The sequence below is a fragment of the Coregonus lavaretus genome, assembly GCF_964263955.1.
Source record: "Coregonus lavaretus genome assembly, chromosome: 31".
Taxonomy (NCBI): domain Eukaryota; kingdom Metazoa; phylum Chordata; class Actinopteri; order Salmoniformes; family Salmonidae; genus Coregonus; species Coregonus lavaretus.
Genome location: NC_140018.1, coordinates 39,319,612 through 39,341,719, shown reverse-complemented (window position 1 = coordinate 39,341,719; position 22,108 = coordinate 39,319,612). Strand labels below are relative to the sequence as shown.

The following is a 22,108-nucleotide window of genomic DNA, read 5'->3' as shown; positions in this document are numbered from 1 at the left end:
CATGTCATAATATGTCATAACAACTGACATAACTTGTCATAACCTGTTATAATATAGTCATAACACTGTCATGACACATATATTTAGACCTGTTGTGACATACACTACATGGTCAAAAGTATGTGAACACCTGCTCGTCGAACATCTCATTCCAAAGGCATGGCCATTAATATGGAGTTGGTCCTCTCTTTGCAGCTATAACAGCCTCCACTCTTCTGGAAAGGCTTTCCACTAGATGTTGTAATATTGCTGCAGGGACTTACTTCCATTCAGCCACAAGAGCAGTAGTGAGATCGGGCACTGATGTTGGGCGATTAGGCCTCGCTCGCAGTCGGAGTTCCAATTCATTCCAAAGGTGTTCGATGTGGTTGAGGTCAGGCCAGTCAAGTTCTACCACACAGAACTCAATAAATTATTTCTGTATGGACCTCGCTTTGTGCATGGGGGCATTGTCATGCTGAAACAGCAAAGGGCCTTCCCCAAACTGTTGCCACAAAGTTGGAAGCACAGAATCGTCTAGAATGTCATTGTGTTAAGATTTCCCTTCCCTGTGCAGATGATTTTTACACGCTACGTGCTTCATCACTCGGCGGTCCCGTTCTGTTTGCTTGTGTGGCCTACCACTTCCCTGAGCCGTTGATGCTCCTAGAAGTTTCCACTTCACAATAACAGCACTTACAGTTGACCGGGGCAGCTCTAGCAGAGCAGAAATTTGACGAACTGACTTGTTGGAAAGGTGGCATCCTATGACAGGTGCCACGTTGAAAGTCACTGAGCTCTTCAGTCCGGGCCATTCTACTGCCAATGTTTGTCTATGGAGATTGCATGACTGTGTGCTCGATTTTATAAACCCTGTCAGCAATGGGTGTGGCTGAAATAGCCGAATCCACTATTTTGAAGGGGTGTTCAAATACTTTGTATATACAGTATAGTGTATATTGTGTTATTTTATGGCTGGTTATGACACCTACATAAGAGTGTCAAAACCCACAAAACCTACCACACAAGGTAAAACATTCCATTACATCATAGCCTACGTGTCAACAGTATGTTTTTTTTATTTTTTTACCATATTCAATTATCATTGTAATTGCGCACACATTGATGTCAAACATGCACCTACCAATGCTCTGTTGCTGATTGGGATGAATGCAGGAGCAAATTTTAGGAGCAGGACAAGACACCCTCTTTTTGACTGATGACTGAGAAAAGGTCATGTACGTGATAGGCCTATCTGACTTCTATGATCATGATGGTCATAATGCTTCATGACAGTATCATAAAGTGTATTCTGATAAATGATATTGCAAATGCCTTAGATGAATTAGAAATAATTGTGCTGCCATGTTTGTAGACTTGTCAAACGCTTTTGATACTATAGACCATGTTATTATGTTGAATAAGCTGTCCTCGATAGGGTTGGGTACTGATGCATGCCGATTGTTTCATAATTTTCTCAATGACAGAACTCAGGCCATCAAGGTAGATGGGGTCAAATCTGAGTTACATGAGTTACATAAAGCGATGCCCCAAGGTTCGCTACTTGGCCCACTACTGTTTACAATATATACAGTGGGAAAAAAAGTATTTAGTCAGCCACCAATTGTGCAAGTTCTCCCACTTAAAAAGATGAGAGAGGCCTGTCATTTTCATCATAGGTACACATCAACTATGACAGACAAAATGAGAAAAGAAAATCCAGAAAATCACATTGTAGGATTTTTTATGAATTTATTTGCTAATTATGGTGGAAACAAAAGTATTTGGTCAATAACAAAAGTTTCTCAATACTTTGTTATATACCCTTTGTTGGCAATGACACAGGTCAAACGTTTTCTGTAAGTCTTCACAAGGTTTTCACACACTGTTGCTGGTATTTTGGCCCATTCCTCCATGCAGATCTCCTCTAGAGCAGTGATGTTTTGGGGCTGTTGCTGGGCAACACAGACTTTCAACTCCCTCCAAAGATTTTCTATGGGGTTGAGATCTGGAGACTGGCTAGGCCACTCCAGGTCCTTGAAATTCTTCTTACGAAGCCACTCCTTCATTGCCCGGGCGGTGTGTTTGGGATCATTGTCATACTGAAAGACCCAGCCACGTTTCATCTTCAATTCCCTTGCTGATGGAAGGAGGTTTTCACTCAAAATCTCACGATACATGCCCCCATTCATTCTTTCCTTTACACGGATCAGTCGTCCTGGTCCCTTTGCAGAAAAACAGCCCCAAAGCATGATGTTTCCACCCCCATGCTTCACAGTAGGTATGGCGTTCTTTGGATGCAACTCAGCATTCTTTGTCCTCCAAACACGACGAGTTGAGTTTTTACCAAAAAGTTATATTTTGGTTTCATCTGACCATATGACATTCTCCCAATCCTCTTCTGGATCATCCAAATGCACTCTAGCAAACTTCAGACGGGCCTGGACATGTACTGGCTTAAGCAGGGGGACACGTCTGGCACTGCAGGATTTGAGTCCCTGGCGGCGTAGTGTGTTACTGATGGTAGGCTTTGTTACTTTGGTCCCAGCTCTCTGCAGGTCATTCACTAGGTCCCCCCATGTGGTTCTGGGATTTTTGCTCACCGTTCTTGTGATCATTTTGACCCCACGGGGTGAGATCTTGCGTGGAGCCCCAGATCGAGGGAGATTATCAGTGGTCTTGTATGTCTTCCATTTCCTAATAATTGCTCCCACAGTTGATTTCTTCAAACCAAGCTGCTTACCTATTGCAGATTCAGTCTTCCCAGCCTGGTGCAGGTCTACAATTTTGTTTCTGGTGTCCTTTGACAGCTCTTTGGTCTTGGCCATAGTGGAGTTTGGAGTTTGACTGTTTGAGGTTGTGGACAGGTGTCTTTTATACTGATAACAAGTTCAAACAGGTGCCATTAATACAGGTAACACGTGGAGGACAGAGGAGCCTCTTAAAGAAGAAGTTACAGGTCTGTGAGAGCCAGAAATCTTGCTTGTTTGTAGGTGACCAAATACTTATTTTCCACCATAATTTGCAAATAAATTCATTAAAAATCCTACAATGTGATTTTCTGGAGAAAAAAAATCTCAATTTGTCTGTCATAGTTGACGTGTACCTATGATGAAAATTATAGGCCTCTCTCATCTTTTTAAGTGGGAGAACTTGCACAATTGGTGGCTGACTAAATACTTTTTTCCCCCACTGTATATAAACAACATTGGTAATGCTGTAAATAAAAAACAAAAAATATATTAATTTGTATGCAGGATAGTGTTGTATTCCATTGCTCCATCGGGGCCAAGCCTTTTCACATTTGAAGTCTGATTTTCAAGCACTGCAGAGGTCACTATTGGATCTAAATTTAGTTCTAAATGCAAACAAAACTAAATGCATGGTTTTTTCTAGGTCCCATAACCCAGATTTTAATGAATTTGTAATGACTAGTTTGAATGGGACACAAATTGAGCGAGTTCCTTCCTACAAATATCTTGGTATCTGGCTTGATGACAAACTGTCATTTAAAAAACATGTCACTGAGCTGGTGAAGAAGGTTGGTTTCTTTAACAGAAACAAAGCATGTCTGACTTTTGTTAATAGGAAGGAAATTGTCCAGGCCACTTTTATTTCTGTTTTAGATTATGGGGCTGTCACGTTCGTTGTATAAATGGTCGGACCAAGGTGCAGCGTGGTATTCATTTACATTTGAATATCCAGAGCGACTTACAAATTGGTGCATTCACCTTATATGCATACATAGTCGTTTATTATATAAACACCGACAAAAATAACAAAATCCAACAGAACGTGAAGTTCAAGAGGCTAAACATCCAACAAGCCAAACGGAAACAGAAACAAGATCCCACAACTAAAGGTAGGCAAAATGGCTGCCTAAGTATGATCCCCAATCAGAGACAACGATCGACAGATGCCTCTGATTGGGAACCACACCCGGCCAACATAGAAGTAGAATAAACTAGATTCTATCCAAATCACACCCTGACCTAACCAAACAGAGAATACTGGTGATCTCTAAGGTCAGGGCGTGACAGGGGCAGGTGGGGCTCTTATATACAGTGCCTTCGAAAAGTGTTCAGACCCCTTGACTTTTCCACATTTTGTTACGTTACAGCCTTATTCTAAAATTGATTAAAAAATAAATAAATCTCCCTAATCAAGCTACACACAATACCCCATAATGACAAAGCAAAAACTGTTTTTTAGATTTTTTTGCTAATTAATAAAAAATGTAACAAACAGAAATATCAAATTTACATAAGTATTCAGACCCTTTACGCAGTACTTTGTTGAAGCACCTTTGGCAGCGATTACAGCCTCAAAGACTGTCAGAGTGACCATCAGGTTTTTGGTCACCTCCCTGACGAAGGCCCTTCACCCCCGAATGCTCAGTTTGGCCGGGCGGCCAGCTCTAGGAAGAGTCTTTGGTGGTTCCAAACTTCTTCCATTTAAGAATGATGGAGGCCACTGTGTTCTTGGGGACCTTCAATGCTGCAGACATTTTTTGGTACCCTTCCCCAGATCTGTGCCTCGACACAATCCTGTTTCGGAGCTCTACGGACAATTCCTTTGAGCTCATGGCTTGGTTTTTGCTCAGACATGCACTGTCAACTGTGGGACCTTATATTGACAGGTGTGTGCCTTTCCAAATCATGACCAATCAATTGAAGTTACCACAGGTGGACTCCAATCAAGTTGTACAAACGTCTCAAGGATGATCAATGGAAACAGGATGCACCTGAGCTCAATTTCGAGTCTGATAGCAAATGGTCTGAATACTTATGTAAATAAGGTATTTCTGTTAGATTTTTTAATACATTTCTACAAATTTCTAAAAACCTGTTTTTGCTTTGTCATTATGGGGTATTGCATGTAGATTGACGAGGATTATTTATTTTTTAATCAATTTCAGAATAACATTTACATTCATGTCATTTAGCAGATGCTCTATTCCAGAGCGACTTACAAATTGGTGCATTCAACTTATGATAGCCAGTGGGACAACCACTTTTTTTATATTTTTTTTATGGGGGGATGAGGGGAGGTAGGGGTAGAAGGATTACTTTTATACTATTCCAGGTATTCCTTAAAGAGGTAGGGTTTCAAGTGTCTCCGGAAGGTGGTCAGTGACTCCGCTGTCCTGGCGTCGTGGTGGAGCTTGTTCCACCATTGGGGTGCCAGAGCAGCGAATAGCTCTGACTGGGCTGAGCGGGAACTGTGCTTCCATAGAGGTAGGATGGCTAGCAGGCCAGAGGTGGATGAACGTAGTGCCCTCGTTTGGGTGTAGGGTCTGATCAGAGCCTGAAGGTAAGGAGGTGCCGTTCCCCTCACAGCTCCGTAGGCAAGCACCGTAGTCTTGTAGAAGATGCGAGCCTCAACTGGAAGCCAGTGGAGTGTGCGGAGGAGCTGGGTGACATGAGAGAACTTGGAGCGGGCAGTCCTTCCCCGGGAGGAAGAGCAGCTCCGTCTTGCCGTGGTTCAGCTTGAGGTGGGGATCCGACATCCACACTGATATGTCTGCCAGACATGCAGAGATGCAATTCGCCACCTGGTTATCAGAAGGGGGAAAGGAGAAAATTAATTGTGTGTTGTCTGCGTAGCAATGATAGGAGAGACCATGTGAGGATATGACAGAGCCAAGTGACTTGGTGTATAGAGAGAATAGGAGAGGGCCTAGAACTGAGCCCTGGGGGACACCAGTGGTGAGAGCAGGTGGTGCGGAGACAGATTCTCGCCACGCCACCTGGTAGGAGCGACCTGTCAGGTAGGACGCAATCCAAGAGTGAGCAGCGCCGGAGATGCCCAACTCGGAGAGGGTGGAGAGGAGGATCTGATGGTTCACAGTATCAAAGGCAGCAGATAGGTCTAGAAGGATAAGAGCAGAGGAGAGAGAGTTAGCTTTAGCAGTGCAGAGAGCCTCCGTGACATAGAGAAGAGCAGTCTCAGTTGAATGACCAGTCTTGAAACCTGACTGGTTTGGATCAAGAAGGTAATTCTGAGAGAGATAGCAGGAGATTTGGCTAGAGACGGCACGCTCAAGAGTTTTGGAGAGAAAAGAAAGAAGGGATACTGGTCTGTAGTTGTTGACATTGGAGGGATCAAGTGTAGGTTTTTTGAGGAGGGGTGCAACTCTCGCTCTCTTGAAGACGGAAGGGACATGGCCAGCGGTCAAGGATGAGTTGATGAGCGAGGTGAGGTAGGGGAGAAGGTCTCTGGAAATGGTCTGGAGAAGAGAGGAGGGGATAGGGTCAAGCGGGCAGGTTGTTGGGCGGCCGGCCGTCACAAGTCACAAGATTTCATCTGGAGAGAGATGGGAGAAAGAAGTCAAAGCATAGGTTAGGGCAGGACCAGTGGTGTCATTTGACTTAATAAATGAGGATTGAATGTCGTCGACCTTCTTTTCAAAATGGTTGACGAAGTCATCCATAGAGAGGGAGGAGGGAAGGGGAGGAGGAGGACGATTCAGCAGGGAGGAGAAGGTGGCAAAGAGCTTCCTAGGGTTAGAGGCAGAGGCTTGAAATTTAGAGTGGTAGAAAGTGGCTTTAGCAGCAGAAACAGAGGAAGACAATTTAGAGAGGAGGGAGTGAAAAGATGACAGGTCTGCAGGGAGTCTAGTTTTCCTCCATCTCCTGTTCTGTGTGCTCGCAATGTGTCGTCACGCCACGGAGCAGGAGGGGAGGACCGAGCCGGCCGGGAGGATAGGGGACATAGAGAGTCAAAAGATGCAGAAAGGGAGGAGAGGAGGGTTGAGGAGGCAGAATCAGGAGATCGGAGGGAGAAGGATTTAGCAGAGGGAAGAGATGATAGGATGGAAGAGGAGAGAGTAGCGGGAGAGAGAGAGCGAAGGTTGCGACGGCATATTATCATCTGAGTAGGGGCAGAGTGAGTAGTGTTAGAGGAGAGAGAGAGAGAAAATGATACAAAGTAGTGGTCTGAGACTTGGAGGGGAGTTGCAGTGAGATTAGTAGAAGAACAGCATCTAGTAAAGATGAGGTCAAGCGTATTGCCTGCCTTGTGAGTAGGGGGGGATGGTGAGAGGGTGAGGTCAAAAGAGGAAAGGAGTGGAAAGGAGGCAGAGAGAAATTAGTCAAAGTCAGATGTAGGGAGGTTAAAGTCACCCAGAACTGTGAGGGGTGAGTCATCCTCAGGAAAGGAACTTATCAAGGCGTCAAGCTCATTGATGAACTCTCCAAGGGAACCTGGAGGGCGATAAATGATAAGGATGTTAAGCTTATCATTTATCGCCCTCCAGGTTCCCTTGGAGAGTTCATCAATGAGCTTGACGCCTTGATAAATGGGCTAGTGACTGTGATAGCATGGAATTCAAATGAGGAGATAGACAGATGGGTCAGGGGGGAAAGAGAGAATGTCCACTTGAGATGAGGATTCCTGTGCCACCACCGCGCTGACCAGATGCTCTCGGGGTATGCGAGAACACATGATCAGACGAGGAAAGAGCAGTAGGAGTAGCAGTGTTTTCTGTGGTAATCCATGTTTCCGTCAGTGCCAAGAAGTCGAGGGACTGGAGGGTAGCATAGGCTGAGATGAACTCTGCCTTGTTGGCCGCAGAACGGCAGTTCCAGAGGCTGCCGGAGACCTGGAACTCCACGTGGGTCGTGCGCGCAGGGACCACCAGATTAGAGTGGCAGCAGCCACACGGTGTGAAGCGTTTGTATGGCCTGTGCAGAGAGGAGAGAACAGGGATGGACAGACACATAGTTGACAGGCTACAGAAAAGGCTACAATAATTTAAAGGAGATCGGAATGAAATGAACTAAACATCTGGGAAAGCGAGAGAGCGGGGCCTCCCTCACTTACGTTTCACTGAAACACTCAAATATAACTCTCCCAACTTCCACTTTAGAAATTATAATTGTTGTAAACTACAGCGGTTCAATGTTTTCTAGGAATAGACTCTAACTTAGTTTATTCAGCTAGCTAACTTGGTACAGTATTCTTCCGTGAAAAACCGCCCAGGGCACCGTATCCTATGACGCCATAGTTAACTAGCATGCTAGCTTCCAATAACACGGTTTAGCACCAATACTCGGTTACAACAAACTACCAATAGTGTGTTAACACGCTAAACAGATCATTTGTTTCCGTGTCTAACGTTATGTAAAGTTTTGGGGTTAGTTTTGACAGTTTGAGTGAGTACGTCGTCAACTTATTCAGCCAGTTAGCTAGCTAGAATAGTTAGCATATTAGCTAGCCATTGCTCTCTGTCAACGAACCAACCCCTCCTGCCACGGTATGAAACACACAGAGAGAGCCAAGCTAACGTTAACTAGTCACCCATGTCTTGAATTCCTTTTGAACGACTCTGGTTACCATTACGTAAAAATAAAATACAAATAAATGTAGGTTATAACTTACCCTTAGCAGCTACTGTTAGCTAGTTAAGTGTAAAGCTAGCTACTGAATCGATTTAGCCAGTTTGCGTCTGTCCCAACGGAGAGAAAGCGTCTCCAAACATTACAGCTAGGTCGTTCCAGCTATTGTTTAGTTAGCTATCCAGGTAGCAACAAGCTAGCTACATTTCGAGTACAGTAGCTACTAACTACCTAACGTTAACGCTTCAGATAATGAGGTTAGAAAAACAGCTTAATGGTAGGTAGCTAGCTGGCATAATTACAGGTACTCTTAAGCATGAAATAACATTGGAAATAACCATCCACAGTTGCTAATAGTTACCAGTAGCTACCCGCTAGCTAGCTAGCTTTATTGGTCCAGGTAGTGGGTTAGCTAGCCTCGTGGTTCACCGGGCTCAGCTGTAATTTAACAAAATGTGGAAAAAGTGAAGGGGTCTGAATACTTTTCCGAATGCACTGTATATATATATATATTCTTATTTTTTGCCTGTTTTGCATGTTATTTTGGCATTAATACGCATCACATATCAGTTTGTAAACAATTTGAAAAAGTTTGAGATAATAAAGCTGCATACAAACATGGTCTCTTTATTGCTTTCTTTAGTAAGTCAGCTCAATATGCTGGTGTTTCAGTCTAGCTCAGTGCTTTCTGTGGTGGTGGGGCAGCCAGCTGAAAATACGGAGCGTAGGGGTTGGTAATGTTCTCTAGTTGCACCGTGATTGGCTCAGTGTTCTGTCACTCATGGGGAAACTACATCACTGCAAAATCTACGGGTAGGGCTAGAAAATTCAAGCCCCTTGGGTGCTGCCATAGACTTACATCAGAAGTGTCCATCCAAGAAGCCTCAAGGTCATTGGCCACAGATAAAATGACGTCAAATCACGTTATATCTACCGTAGCTTTGATTGGACTGATCATGTCAACATCATACTTTCAAAATCTTAGCTACCAAGCTAGACAAGCAGACATCATCATGCATCAAGTTGGCAATCTACTGGCAAATCCTTTTAAATCCTTTTCAATCCTTGTCATATGAAGAGAAATTATTGATAAAACATTTAGTTGCTCATCGGCCATTGGACAAAAACATTACACAACCAGTTGGAAATCGCGAATTCAACAATGAGTGCTAAGGCGCCACTGCAGCCCCGGGTTCGATCCCAGGCTGTGTCACAGCCTGCTGTGTCCGGGAGACCCATGAGGCGACGCACAATTGGCCTACCGTCGTCCGTGTTAGGGGAGGCTTTGGCCGGCCGGGATGTCCTTGTCTCATCGTGCTCTAGCGACTCTTTGTGGCGGGCCGGGCGCCTGCAAGCTGACTTCAGTCGTCAGTTCGACAGTGTTTCCTCCGACACATTGGTGCGGCTGGCTTCCGGATTAAGCGAGCAGTGTGGCAAGAAGCAGTGTGGCTTGGCTCTCGACCTTTGCCGAGTCCGTAGGGGAGTTGCAGCAATGAGACAAGATCGTAACTACCAATTGGATATCATGAAAAAGGGGGTTATGCCATGGGCCAGAAAAGTTTTAATACATTGGCCATGCTGTCAATCCAGCATGACTTCTGCCGCATTCAAAATAACTGGAAACTCGGAACTGGGAAATCTCAGACTTCAGTGAGTTCAAGACAACTGAGAACTCGGGTAAAACTAGCTCAGACTGGGAAATTACAGAAAATAATTTTGAACGGTCATCCAACTCGGAATTCCAAGTCGGGATTTCGGGCCTCTTTCTAGAGCCCACAAGAAGGACAGCCGCGCCACCTTCCTGTTCGAGTGAGCACAGCACAACAAGGTGAGTCCAAACATTTATTGTATGCTGCTGCATAAATGATGTAATATGCCAGGGAGATATGTAGACTGTAGCCAAGAAAGTAATACTAAGTGTATATTGTGTAGTAAGATGTTAGTATCCCATGTGCCTCACCCTAATAATTTGGTCCCTTTCCTCCCTCATAACTTAGCCGACTGTTCTGACTTGATGGTGCACATGTAGCCTATAGCCTGTTTTAGAGAAATGTAATCATCAAATATTGTAAGAGCTTTCATTGTCTGCTTATATGCCCCCTTTATTTATCCTACGGTTCTGACTTGGTGTACAGGGAGAATACTGTAAGAATGGCCCATGTTCTGAATTCTGTCGCTGTACATTTCAAAAGTGCTGAATAAATAGTTATATCGACTATGTCCATCCTAGCTCGCTCATTAATGTCTTAATCAAAATTACGGATTGTCTCTTATCCGCTCGTCGTTCCCTTATGCCATAGTTTGTACATCTCAATTGTCAGTAGAAACCACATTTGTTTAAGCAAGGCAGCCATATCAGCTATGTTTTTAAAAAGGCAGCAAATGAAGCTGAATGAACTGTTTCACTGCCAGACAAGGCTCCGCTGATAGCCAGGTGTAGCTGTGGCAAGGATTCAGTCCATGGTGATGAAAAGAAAGCTCTGCTGTTGGGACAGATTTATGTAGACCCTAACAGTTTGTGGACACCGTTTGTCATCGTTATAGTGCAATGAATGGATTGTTTAGTGTTGTGTTGTGGCTTTGCTGACATGCTTCCCCCCCCAAAAAAAAATATATTTGCCCCACCAAGATTTCCATGCTAAAATCGCCACTGTCTATATGCATGCAGCAACATATACACTTAAACCACTAGATGCTGTTTTCCATTGTGCCCTTAGGTTTATACTGGTGATGGTTATAGAGCTCACCATTGTGCTTTGTATCAAAACGTGAGTTGCGTAGGCCTTTTTGTATGTAAGAAGAGAGCAGCATTTTCTTGTGTTTATCTACAAAGCACTCATGCAGAAACTTCCTATGTATCTATCATTCATTTAATTTAGAATGAGAAATTACCAATCCCGGTCTCAGGCTTGGATAACACTGGAGGCCCCTTCGGTCTCCACAGAGTTGGGTAAAGCTGCTTTTAGTTTTATTTGCGCCATTTATGTGGAACAATTTACAGATCATTAGATGATTTGGTACCTCCTGGTCAGTTCAGAGTAATGATGAGGAGACCTCTATGTTGATAAATGTGTCTGTTGTTCTTAATATGTTTTGTAATTTTGTATATGTATGTGTTTGATGTATTTATGCATGGCACATCTGTAAAAGAGACCCTAGTCTCAGTATGACTTCCCTGTTAAAATAAAGGTGAAATATATTTTTCTGCCATTATTGGTCTTAAAAAATGTTTTTGAAAACCAATATTTTTCATAAATAACTTATAGCCTTTTCTTGTTGGCACAAAAATTCATTGTCTTTTGAGTTATCCACATTGCAGTGTTTTGAAATGCGGGCTTTTATTTTGAAGGTTTCTTCATTACCATACAAACGTAACTTCATAATTTGTGCTGCTGTCAGAATACTAGTGTGGAATCTCCTCCTGTTTCTTCAGCGTGGCTTTTGTTCATGTTTTCCCCAGTTCAACCTACGGCCTGTCGATCAAGACCTATGTGTCCGCCCACGACACCCTTCCCTCTGCCGCAGCTGGCCGGAACGCCTGGCAGCAGTGCTTCGACTGCAATCTGTTTCGGTGGAAGCTGCGCTATTAATTTGTTTATTCACGAAGAGCACATGAACCCTCGGCGAAAAAAGGTTATTTGTCAAGGTAAGGCCAAGACAATGAAATATGCATTACGTAATGAAATGTGTGTTTAGTGTAAGGAGTTTGCTCTTTAAAAATAAAAGTCCCCCGAATGTGTTGCAAATGCGCGGTCGATTTCGAACGCAAGTTATCATGAGGAAGTTGACGTGCGATATTTATTGCTCAACTTTCCATAGATATTTGTTACATTGTAACCTCTGTTACCAGTAAGTATCCTGGTAATCAATCAGAACTTGGATGGGTTACATCCAGACGTGGTCTATCAGGATACATTTTTTAACTACTCGATAGCGAAGTCGCGCTGTCGGCGACCAGAAGTTAGCAAGAGTAGAAGGTCCATTCAAAATGGCTGCCTTTCTGTCTCTTCCCTTTCCCTCTAGGTTTTTATGTTTGTGTCTGAAAAGTACGTTAAAGGGGATAACACATACATGATATAAAGTAATTAATCGTGGTGGACCAAGTTTTATTGGTGTCTTAAATAATGTATGTTCTATTACCCCTACTCTCGTTTATTCATCATTCTTGTACTGCTATGTTAGAATGTTGCCAGAGCTCTATTCGTCATCTGGCCAGTGATGAAGCAGCCTTGTGACCACGGCAGTACAGTGGGGAGAAGGGAGGAGTAACATTTACATGGGTGGAACTTCCACAGGAGGGAGGCATGTTGGTTTGTTAGAAATAGCGGTATGTGTACGTTATTCAACACTTTGACAGTGTAAGGGGCCTGGAGGATGGCAAGGTGGGAATTTTAAAAACGTTACAAGAAAACACTGAAGATAGGCTACTAGGTTTTATAATTTACATCTGCTGGTGTAGAGGTCAAATTATCCCTTACGAAAAAAGATTGCAGTCAGAGTGCAGTATAACTGCAGTTATTCTGCAATTACTGCATCCAAAATACCACCGTTGACTGCAGTTACTGCACTTTTACTGCAGTTTCAAAACTGCAATCTTTTTTTTTTTAAGGATCATATGTGGCCAAAGGGACAGATGTTCATTGTAGTTGGCAGTTATTTTTTCTTTTAAAATATATGTTATTTTTTTAAAGAAAAAAATGAAAAAGATCATGATACAGGCAATCATTTTTCAAGCCCATCAATCCATTAAGGCCCTCTTGAAGTTTAATGACACTGTCAAAGCAAACACCGTAAACTCAACTGTCCCTAGTTTATACAAGGAGACACCGTTTGTTACTGCAATGCTGTATACAAAGATGAAGTATAAAAAATAAATCAAATCCACTGTAGGCAATTTGAACATCATTTGTCCTGTAAAGACCGGATAATCAGATTTTTGTTGTGATTTGCCATACAAGAGGTAGCTGGGAGTTTATTCACCATGGGAAATGCTCATAAATTGCTTCACCATTTGAGGTGTGGGAAATAAGTACATAAATACAACATTTTGCAACATGAATGTAATTTCACTTCATTGCCCTAAAAACAATGTCACTTTCTCAAATGACTGCAAATGAGCAAGAAAGTGACATACCTGCTGCTGTGTGTCCCCTGACGTGGTGTAGTTTTTAGTCATGCTGCAGAGGATGTGTCGGCTTGCATTCTGGTCAATGTCTCTACAGTGCTGGGATGTTGCTCTTGCGTCAGGTAGGATAATCTCCCATGCCTTAATTTCAACCCCCCTTCAATGTTATGTTATCCTTATAGCTAACGGTTGTTAATTAAGATTTTCTCCTGTGATCTTTGAGACTATCAAACAAATCATAACATTTGCATAACAATTCCACCCTTCAACATGATATTATTTTTTTGCATTACGTATGTGGTTCTTAGTTTTTGCCTGCAACTAACAGTTTGTTGGTTTGGTGTACAAAACGATGCATATTGCCCTTCCCTCTTCCTGAAGCTCGAGCAACCAAACTAGGTTCTAACCCAATGCGATGTGACACAAACAATTTGGCATTGAGGAGGTAAAGCGGGCATCATTATTTGTAGCTGCTCATAGCCTTTCACAGTTCCTCAGCACCTGGTCCCAGTAGCTGAGTTCTAGTGCATCTTCTCCTCCCCCCTTCTGCACACACACGTGTCACCCAGTGACATTGGATGTAATGTGCATTGACATGCTGGTTACTGTCATGTGTTCTCCCTGCTCTAGTTGCATGTTTGTCACTTTTAGGCTCCCGCAACCCTGGTTGGCTGGCTGCCGTGGCTGGAGGCAAATGTCCAACACTCGTCTCAGTACTGGATGTATGTACAAAGTGCTGTTTAGCCATTTTCAGTGTGTGTCTGAGATTGTATCTTTACAAATGCTTGCATCGGGAGTGGGTTCTCTTTTTCTATTTTAGGCACTGTGCTTGAATTGACAAAGGTCTAATTTCCACATCTTCATGTTTCGCCTTTCTTGCAAATGGCTAAAGCAAGTCTGTGTTCATATTTATTTTAGGAATACAGTAGGTACTTTTGATAATGATTTACCAATACTGACATTGGTCGGAATATACTCTTGATAGTTAATTTACTGTTTTTTGATAATTCTGGTTGGAAGTTGATGTCACTCTGTTTTGTCTGTAAACAGAAATGTATTTTTGAATCCCTTTGTCTTAACAGGCATTTACTAAAATGTAATATTGGAAGATGTGCTCAATGGACGTTGGCCTGGATAATCAGCAAAGATCCTATCAGTTCAGACGAATGCCTTACTGACATTGTTCCTCTTTCTTTCCCTCTACTGTAGCACACAAACAAGTCTTGAGTTTGCTATCCGTTTCAAGACTGGAGAGCTAGAGTGTGCTCTAATCACAAGAATTCTGGTAGCAAATTAAATATTTTTATCAGTGTGGTGATCTAAATTGGATGTTCCACTTAGCATGCACCTTGCAGGTCTGTCTGAAAAGACCTGAAAGAGAGTTAAGAACAGAAGCATTTGTTCAGTAGCCCTTGATCATGACTCTCAGTTCCATTATATTACACATAGGAGTCATTGGAAGAAGGCGTCTTCTTTACAGAGGAGTGTTGTTAAGAGCCCCAATCTGAACATGAACACGCGTCGCTTGCGGTACGGTTTTGGAAGCATAAGGACCTTATCTTTCATATCAGCGAGAAATAATTTTCAAAAAACTAAAGGTTAAATTGATGTTAGGGTTAGTGTTCCCACACGGCCGTATCTCCATGTTACAGCGCTTGTTTACGGAAAACAGACGGAAGACAAGAGGCGACCACCTTTGCTAATTAGCTCTCTAGCATGCTCGAACACCTACAGTGGGGAGAACAAGTATTTGATACACTGCCGATTTTGCAGGTTTTCCTACTTACAAAGCATGTAGAGGTCTGATTTTTATAATAGGTACACTTCAACTGTGTGAGACGGAATCGAAAAATCCAGAAAATCACATTGTATGATTTTTAACTATTTAATTTGCATTTTATTGCATGACATAAGTATTTGAAAACCAGGTTTGCACACACTGCAGCAGGGATTTTGGCCCACTCCTCCATACAGACCTTTTCCAGATCCTTCAGGTTTCGGGGCTGTCGCTGGGCAATACAGACTTTCAGCTCCCGCCAAAGATTTTCTATTGGGTTCAGGTCTAGAGACTGGCTAGGCCACTCCAGGACCTTGAGATGCTTCTTACGGAGCCACTCCTTAGTTGCCCTGGCTGTGTGTTTCGGGTCGTTGTCATGCTGGAAGACCCAGCTACGACCCATCTTCAATGCTCTTACTGAGGGAAGGAGGTTGTTGGCCAAGATCTTGCGATACATGGCCCCATCCATCCTCCCCTCAATACGGTGCAGTCGTCCTGTCCCCTTTGCAGAAAAGCATCCCCAAAGAATGATGTTTCCACCTCCATGCTTCACGGTTGGGATGGTGTTCTTGGGGTTGTACTCATCCTTCTTCTTCCTCCAAACACAGCGAGTGGAGTTTAGACCAAAAAGCTCTATTTTTGTCTCATCAGACCACATGACCTTCTCCCATTCCTCCTCTGGATCATCCAGATGGTCATTGGCAAACTTCAGACGGGCCTGGACATGCGCTGGCTTGAGCAGGGGGACCTTGCGTGTGCTGCAGGATTTTTATCCATGACGGCGTAGTGTGTTACTAATGGTTTTCTTTGAGACTGTGGTCCCAGCTCTCTTTAGGTCATTGACCAGATCCTGCCGTGTAGTTCTGGGCTGATCCCTCACCTTCCTCATGATCATTGATGCCCCACGAGGTGAGATCTTGCATGGAGCCCCAGACCGAGGGTGATTGACCGTCATTTTGAACTTCTTCCATTTTCTAATAATTGCGCCAACAGTTGTTGCCTTCTCACCAAGCTGCTCGCCTATTGTCCTGTAGCCCATCCCAGCCTTGTGCAGGTCTACAATTTTATCCCTGATGTCCTTACACAGCTCTCTGGTCTTGGCCATTGTGGAGAGGTTGGAGTCTGTTTGATTGAGTGTGTGGACAGGTGTCTTTTATACAGGTAACGAGTTCAAACAGGTGCAGTTAATACAGGTAATGAGTGGAGAACAAGAGGGCTTCTTAAAGAAAAACTAACAGATATGTGAGAGCCAGAATTCTTATTGGTTGGTAGGTGATCAAATACTTATGTCATGCAATAAAATGCAAATTAATTACTTAAAAATCATACAATGTGATTTTCTGGATTTTTGTTTTAGATTCCGTCTCTCACAGTTGAAGTGTACCTATGATAAAAATTACAGACCTCTACATGCTTTGTAAGTAGGAAAACCTGCAAAATCGGCAGTGTATCAAATACTTGTTCTCCCCACTGTATGTGTAAGGGTAACTCGGGAAGTGTAGCGGAAGTGTAGTTTGGTGGAATGGAGGCAGCCATAGCTGTATGGATCTGTGCAAAACTGCTTCAGTAAGTCTATATTTTTTTATTTGAAGGATTCTTTCTCGCTGATGAAAGATAAGGGCCATATGTTTCGAAAGCCATATCGCAAGTGATGATTATTGATGTTTCTAAATGTTAAAACACAGCGTTGGGATTGTAGTGGGTGAAGCTAATGGCTGAAAACTGTAGGGAGAAGGCAGAATGCCGCCTAGAGTTTTCGAGAGATAGTTGTTCAGTAACGTACTGAAGCGATGAGCAAAAGAGGAAGCCGCCTCGTGTATATGCCTGTGCGTCGACGTAGGAAAGGTGAAGAAAAGTAAATGAACACAAGTACATTATTCATAATATCTTTGATTTTCAGGTGCACACAACCTTTTGAAATCATAATCCTGATATTCTAGTATGTTTTATTAAGAAATATTATTACAATAAGTAAATAGGACTTTTGACATCTTTACAGAACAATATAAAACACCGAAATACTATGCTTAACATGCAAAACAAGTGAATGGAAAAGGCTACTTCTTAAAAAGCTTTGTATGTTCTAACTAAAATCCTATTTGGCTCCCCCCACAGGGCCAACATGTACTCCAGGGGCACCAAACGCAAGTTCTCTGACGGTGTGGACGTGGCGACGGACGACAAGGCGGTAGCGGCGTCGTACAGCCGGCAGCGCCAGTCCCTGCTGGACATGTCTCTGATCAAGCTGCAGCTGTGCCACATGCTGGTGGAGCCCAACCTGTGCCGCTCGGTGCTCATTGCCAACACAGTGCGCCAGATCCAGGAGGAGATGACCCATGACGGTAGTTGGCAGGTGGTCACCGAGGCCTTCGGCGGCTCCGGCCCATCCGACCGCCTGGTAGCCACCGAGGTTTTGTGCCGGTTGTCGGCGCCGGAGCAGCAGGACGGTGGGCCCAAGCTCTACTCGGTGATGGGCTACGATGGCTGCCGCGAGGAAGAAGTGTTAACGGACGAGTCTCTGTGTTCTGTGGCAGTTAGCGACGGGGCCCCGGCCCTCCTATTGGGGACCATCGACCACTGCTGGGACAGAGCAGAACTGAGCATGGTGGAGGAGGAGGACCAGGTCAGCGAAGACTCCGGTTCGGAGGTCAAGGAGGGTGCGAGTTCTGGGGAGGGGGCTAAAATGGTGACGGGGAAGGTGTTCGGGACGTTCGAGATCAGAAATGCCGCCCCCAGGTCAGACCCGGCACTAGAGGAGCTGTTCTCGGACGTTAATGCCTCGTATTATGACTTGGACACCATGCTCACAGGCTTGCAGAGCACCCCCAAGATGGGGCCTTACGACCTTCTGGACAGCATGGCCTCCTCACATGGCCCCGCATCCAACTCCAGCTGTAGAGCCGATCTCAATGAACTTGACCACATTATGGAGATCATTGTGGGATCATAGCTTACGGACTTAAAACTCTAAGACTTTTTCATTGAACTTGTGCCTCTGACTTTTTGTCTTGTATGTGTGAACATACAGTATATCCATACCTTCCTCTGTATGGAAACTGAGTGAAATCCATCTCTGTGCAGTGACATTTTAATCTGAAAAGGTTAACAGTTTCTCAAGTTCACCATACTTATTTCTTATGTTTACTTTCTTTATGTTTGTATTTCAATGTGTACTCTTCTTGTTTCATTGTTTTGTCGTTTTTGCTTTAAATTATTGTACCTATTACACTACATGAACTCAGAGCAGCACAACATTTACATGAACTATACATATTTTCTTAATAAAAGATCGTTAAAGTATCTATCAGTGCCTTCGGAAAGTATTCAGACCCCTTGACTTTTTCCACTTTGTTAGGTTACAGCCATATTCTAAAATGGATTAAAGGGTTTTTTCCCCTCATCAATCTACACACAATACCCCATAATGACAAAGCAAAAACTGGTTTTTAGACATTTTTGCTAATTTATTAAGTATAAAGAACTGATATCACATTTACATAAGTATTCACTTTGTTGAAGCACCTTTTGCAGTGATTACAGCCTTGAGTCTTCTTGGGTATGACACTACAAGCTTGGAACACCTGTATTTGGGGAGTTTCTCCCATTCTTCTCTGCAGATCCTCTCAAGCTCTGTCAGGTTGGATGGGGAGCGTTGCTGCACAGCTATTTTCAGGTCTCTCCAGAGATGTTCGATCGGGTTCAAGTCCGGGCTCTGGCTGGGCCACTCAAGGACATTCAGAGACCACTCCTGCGTTGTCTTGGCTGTGTGGTTATGGTCGTTGTCCTGTTGGAAGGTGAACCTTCGTCCCAGGCTGAGGTCCTGAGCGCTCTGGAGCAGGTTTTCATCAAGGATCTCTCTGTAATTTGCTCCGTTCATCTTTGCCTCGATCCTGACTAGTCTCCCAGTCCCTGCCGCTGCAAAACATCCCCACAGCATGATGCTGCCACCACCATGTTTCACCGTAGGGATGGTGCCAGATTTCCTCCAGACGTGACGCTTGGCATTCAGGCCAACGAGTTCAATCTTGGTTTCATCAGACCAGAGAATCTTGCTTCTCATGGTCTGAGAGTCTTTAGGTGCCTTTTGGCAAACTCCAAGCGGGCTGTCGTGCTTTTTACTGAAGAGGGGCTTCCGTCTGGCCACTCTACCATAAAGGCCTAATTGGTGGAGTGCTGCAGAGATGGTTGTCCTTCTGGAAGGTTCTCTCATCTCCACAGAGGAACTCTAGAGCTCTGTCAGAGTGACCATCGGGTTCTTGGTCACCTCCCTGACCAAGGCCCTTCTCCCCCGATTGCTCAGTTTGGCCGGGCAGCCAGCTCTAGGAAGAGTCTTGGTGGTTCCAAACTTCTTCCATTTAAGAATGATTGAGGCCACTTTGTTCTTGGGGACCTTCAATGCTGCAGAAATGTCTTGGTACCCTTCCCCAGATCTATGCCTCGATACTATCCTGTCTCGGAGCTCTACGGACAATTCCTTTGACCTCATAGCTTGGTTTTTGCTCTGACATGCACTGTCAACTGTGGGACCTTTATATAGACAAGTGTGTGCCTTTCCAAATCATGTCCAATCAATTTAATTTACCACAGGTGGACTCCAATCATATTGTAGAAACATCTCAAGGATGATCAATGGAAACAGGATGCGCCTGAGCTCAATTTCAAGTCTCATAGCAAAGGGTCTGAATATTTATGTAAATAAGGTATTTCTGTTTTATTTTTATTTATTTTTATACATTTGCAGAAATGTCTAAAAACCTGTTTTCACTTTGTCATTATGGGGTATTGTGTGTACATTGCTGAGGAAATTTTATTTAATCAATTTTAGAATAAGGCTGTAACATAACAAAATGTGGAAAAAGTGAAGGGGTCTGAATACTTTCCGAAGGCACTGTAAATATACAAATCTATATTTTTTACTATAGAGACATTTGAACATTTCTAAACCAGAACGATTGCACAAAAGCTCAATGTGTGATTTGGGGACTAATTTACCTTGTCTTTCAAATGTTTATCTTTGGTTATGTCTTTGAGCTACAAGAGTAAAGAGGCATTGTTGAAAACATGAATTATGTTCAGTATGCTCACAATGTGATGCACCCTTGTCTTGGTCTGTGGTTTGGTGCTATATGCACTATGTACAGTATTCCTTATAAACACATTGCCTTCTTGAGCCAGACAGTTCCTTCTTGCACCGTGGCTAGCTGTCACCTAGCATGTGGTGCCATTTGTTTGCTATTAGAAGTCACATATGTTCTATGCATACTTTTAGTAAAGTAATGACCTTCTTATTCAAAACAAACTGAGAACATGCAAAGAATTGTGCTATTCAGCTGACCTATTCCAACAGATTATTTATATTTTTTACCACGTTCAAAGCCTGCACTCAGGCACAAGATAATATTGTGAGTAAACAACTGATTGCTGATTAAACAGCCATGAGGTGGGAGATATCACATTTTCTTTTTTATAATTAAGTGCTGTACACTTGACATTCATGACAATGAGCTTGAGTAGATTATGCATTGTTTTATATGAGTAAACTAGCAGTTTATACAATTTTTAATAAAGGTTCCAACATATCATAATATGAATTAATTGTGTGGTTATCCATTTTCTGAAATATTTTGATGTTGCCGTTCCAAATTAGTTTTCCTGCCAATCTTTGAACTAAATAGTCCTTTTCTTATTCAAAACAATGTAAGGCAGCTAAGCCAAAGAATCACGTCTCTGATTCAAATCCGAAGAATTTCCTGCTTAAAAAAGTATTCCTGCTGCTTGCAATTTAAACTACTGACGTACCGATATGACTTCAGACACTGCAGTGAATTCAGGGATAGCCCTAACCGGGACTTTAATCTCAGTCCAATGTGAACCCAATACCTTAGCCGTTATGACAAGTTCCAAACCTCTTGATGAGGTTGTTCTTAGGTTAAGGTCACAACAATACACCCCTTCCTTCGCACTTATCTATCTCATATGAGTCGCTCTGGATAAGAGCGTCTGCTAAATGACTTAAATGTAAATTTAAATATGAGCACATCTACTGCTGCTAAGCTTCCCAGTAAAGCAATAAAAACAAGTATGCATCCCAGAAGAAAAGTGCTCAAAATAGCCCACGTTAACATATGTATCTTAAGAAACAAGGATCATGAAATCAATAATTTGCTAGTAACAAATTACATTCATATTCTGACTCTCTCAAACTCACTTAGATAATACCTTTGATGATACAGTGGTAGCAATACAAGGTTATAACATTTACAGAAAAGATAGATATGCCAATGGTGGAGGTGTTGCTGGTTATATACAGAACCACATTCCTGTGAAGATTAGAGAGGATCTCATGTTAAATACTGTTGAGGTAATATGGCTACAGATTCATCTGCCTCACCTAAAGCCAATTATGGTGGGAAGCTGCTATAGACCACCAAGTGCTAACAGTCAGTATCTGGATAACATGTGTATAATGCTTGATAATGTATGTGATATCAATAGAGAGGTATACTTTCTGGGTGATTTAAATATTGACTGGGATCAGACTGCCCACTCAAGAGAAAGCTTCAAACTGTAACCAGTGCCTGCAACCTGGTTCAGGTTATCAGTCAACCTACCAGGGTGGTTACAAACAGTACAGGAATTTAATAATAATTTAATAATGCTGCAGAGATTTGTTTGAAAGCAGTATCCAAATCCATTGGATGTAGTGATCACAATATAGTAGCCATATCTTGGAAAACCAAAGTTCCAAAGGCTGGGCCTAATATTGTGTATAAGAGGTCATACAATAAGTTTTGTAGTGATTCCTATGTTGTTGATGTAAAGAATATATGTTGGTCCGTGGTGTGTAATGAGGAGCAAACAGACACTGCACTTGACACATTTATGAAA

General features: G+C 43.0%; 1 protein-coding gene across 5 annotated transcripts; it reads left to right on the top strand.

The window, feature by feature from the left end:
* Positions 1-11,804: 11,804 nt before the first annotated feature.
* On the top strand, positions 11,805-20,811 carry LOC311106443 (cell division cycle-associated protein 4-like). 5 transcript variants are annotated; one of them, XM_084148778.1, is made up of 4 exons: positions 11,805-11,964; positions 13,484-13,565; positions 14,095-14,165; positions 17,336-20,811. In XM_084148778.1, exons 2-4 carry the CDS (start codon positions 13,548-13,550, stop codon positions 18,168-18,170), a joined length of 924 nt encoding a protein of 307 aa, XP_084004904.1. In that variant the 5' UTR covers positions 11,805-11,964; positions 13,484-13,547; the 3' UTR covers positions 18,171-20,811. The 5 variants fall into 5 exon arrangements, with proteins under 5 accessions (XP_084004904.1, XP_084004905.1, XP_084004907.1 ...); XM_084148779.1 differs by lacking the exon at positions 13,484-13,565; XM_084148781.1 differs by lacking the exon at positions 13,484-13,565 and having other exon boundaries at positions 14,095-14,728.
* The last annotated feature ends 1,297 nt before the right edge of the window (positions 20,812-22,108 follow it).

Excerpts from the sequence above, each read along its gene's own strand:
- LOC311106443 (XM_084148778.1), top strand. Across the intron at positions 14,166-17,335 it reads CACTCGTCTCAGTACTGGAT|GGCCAACATGTACTCCAGGG; the intron begins GTATGTACAAAG and ends CTCCCCCCACAG.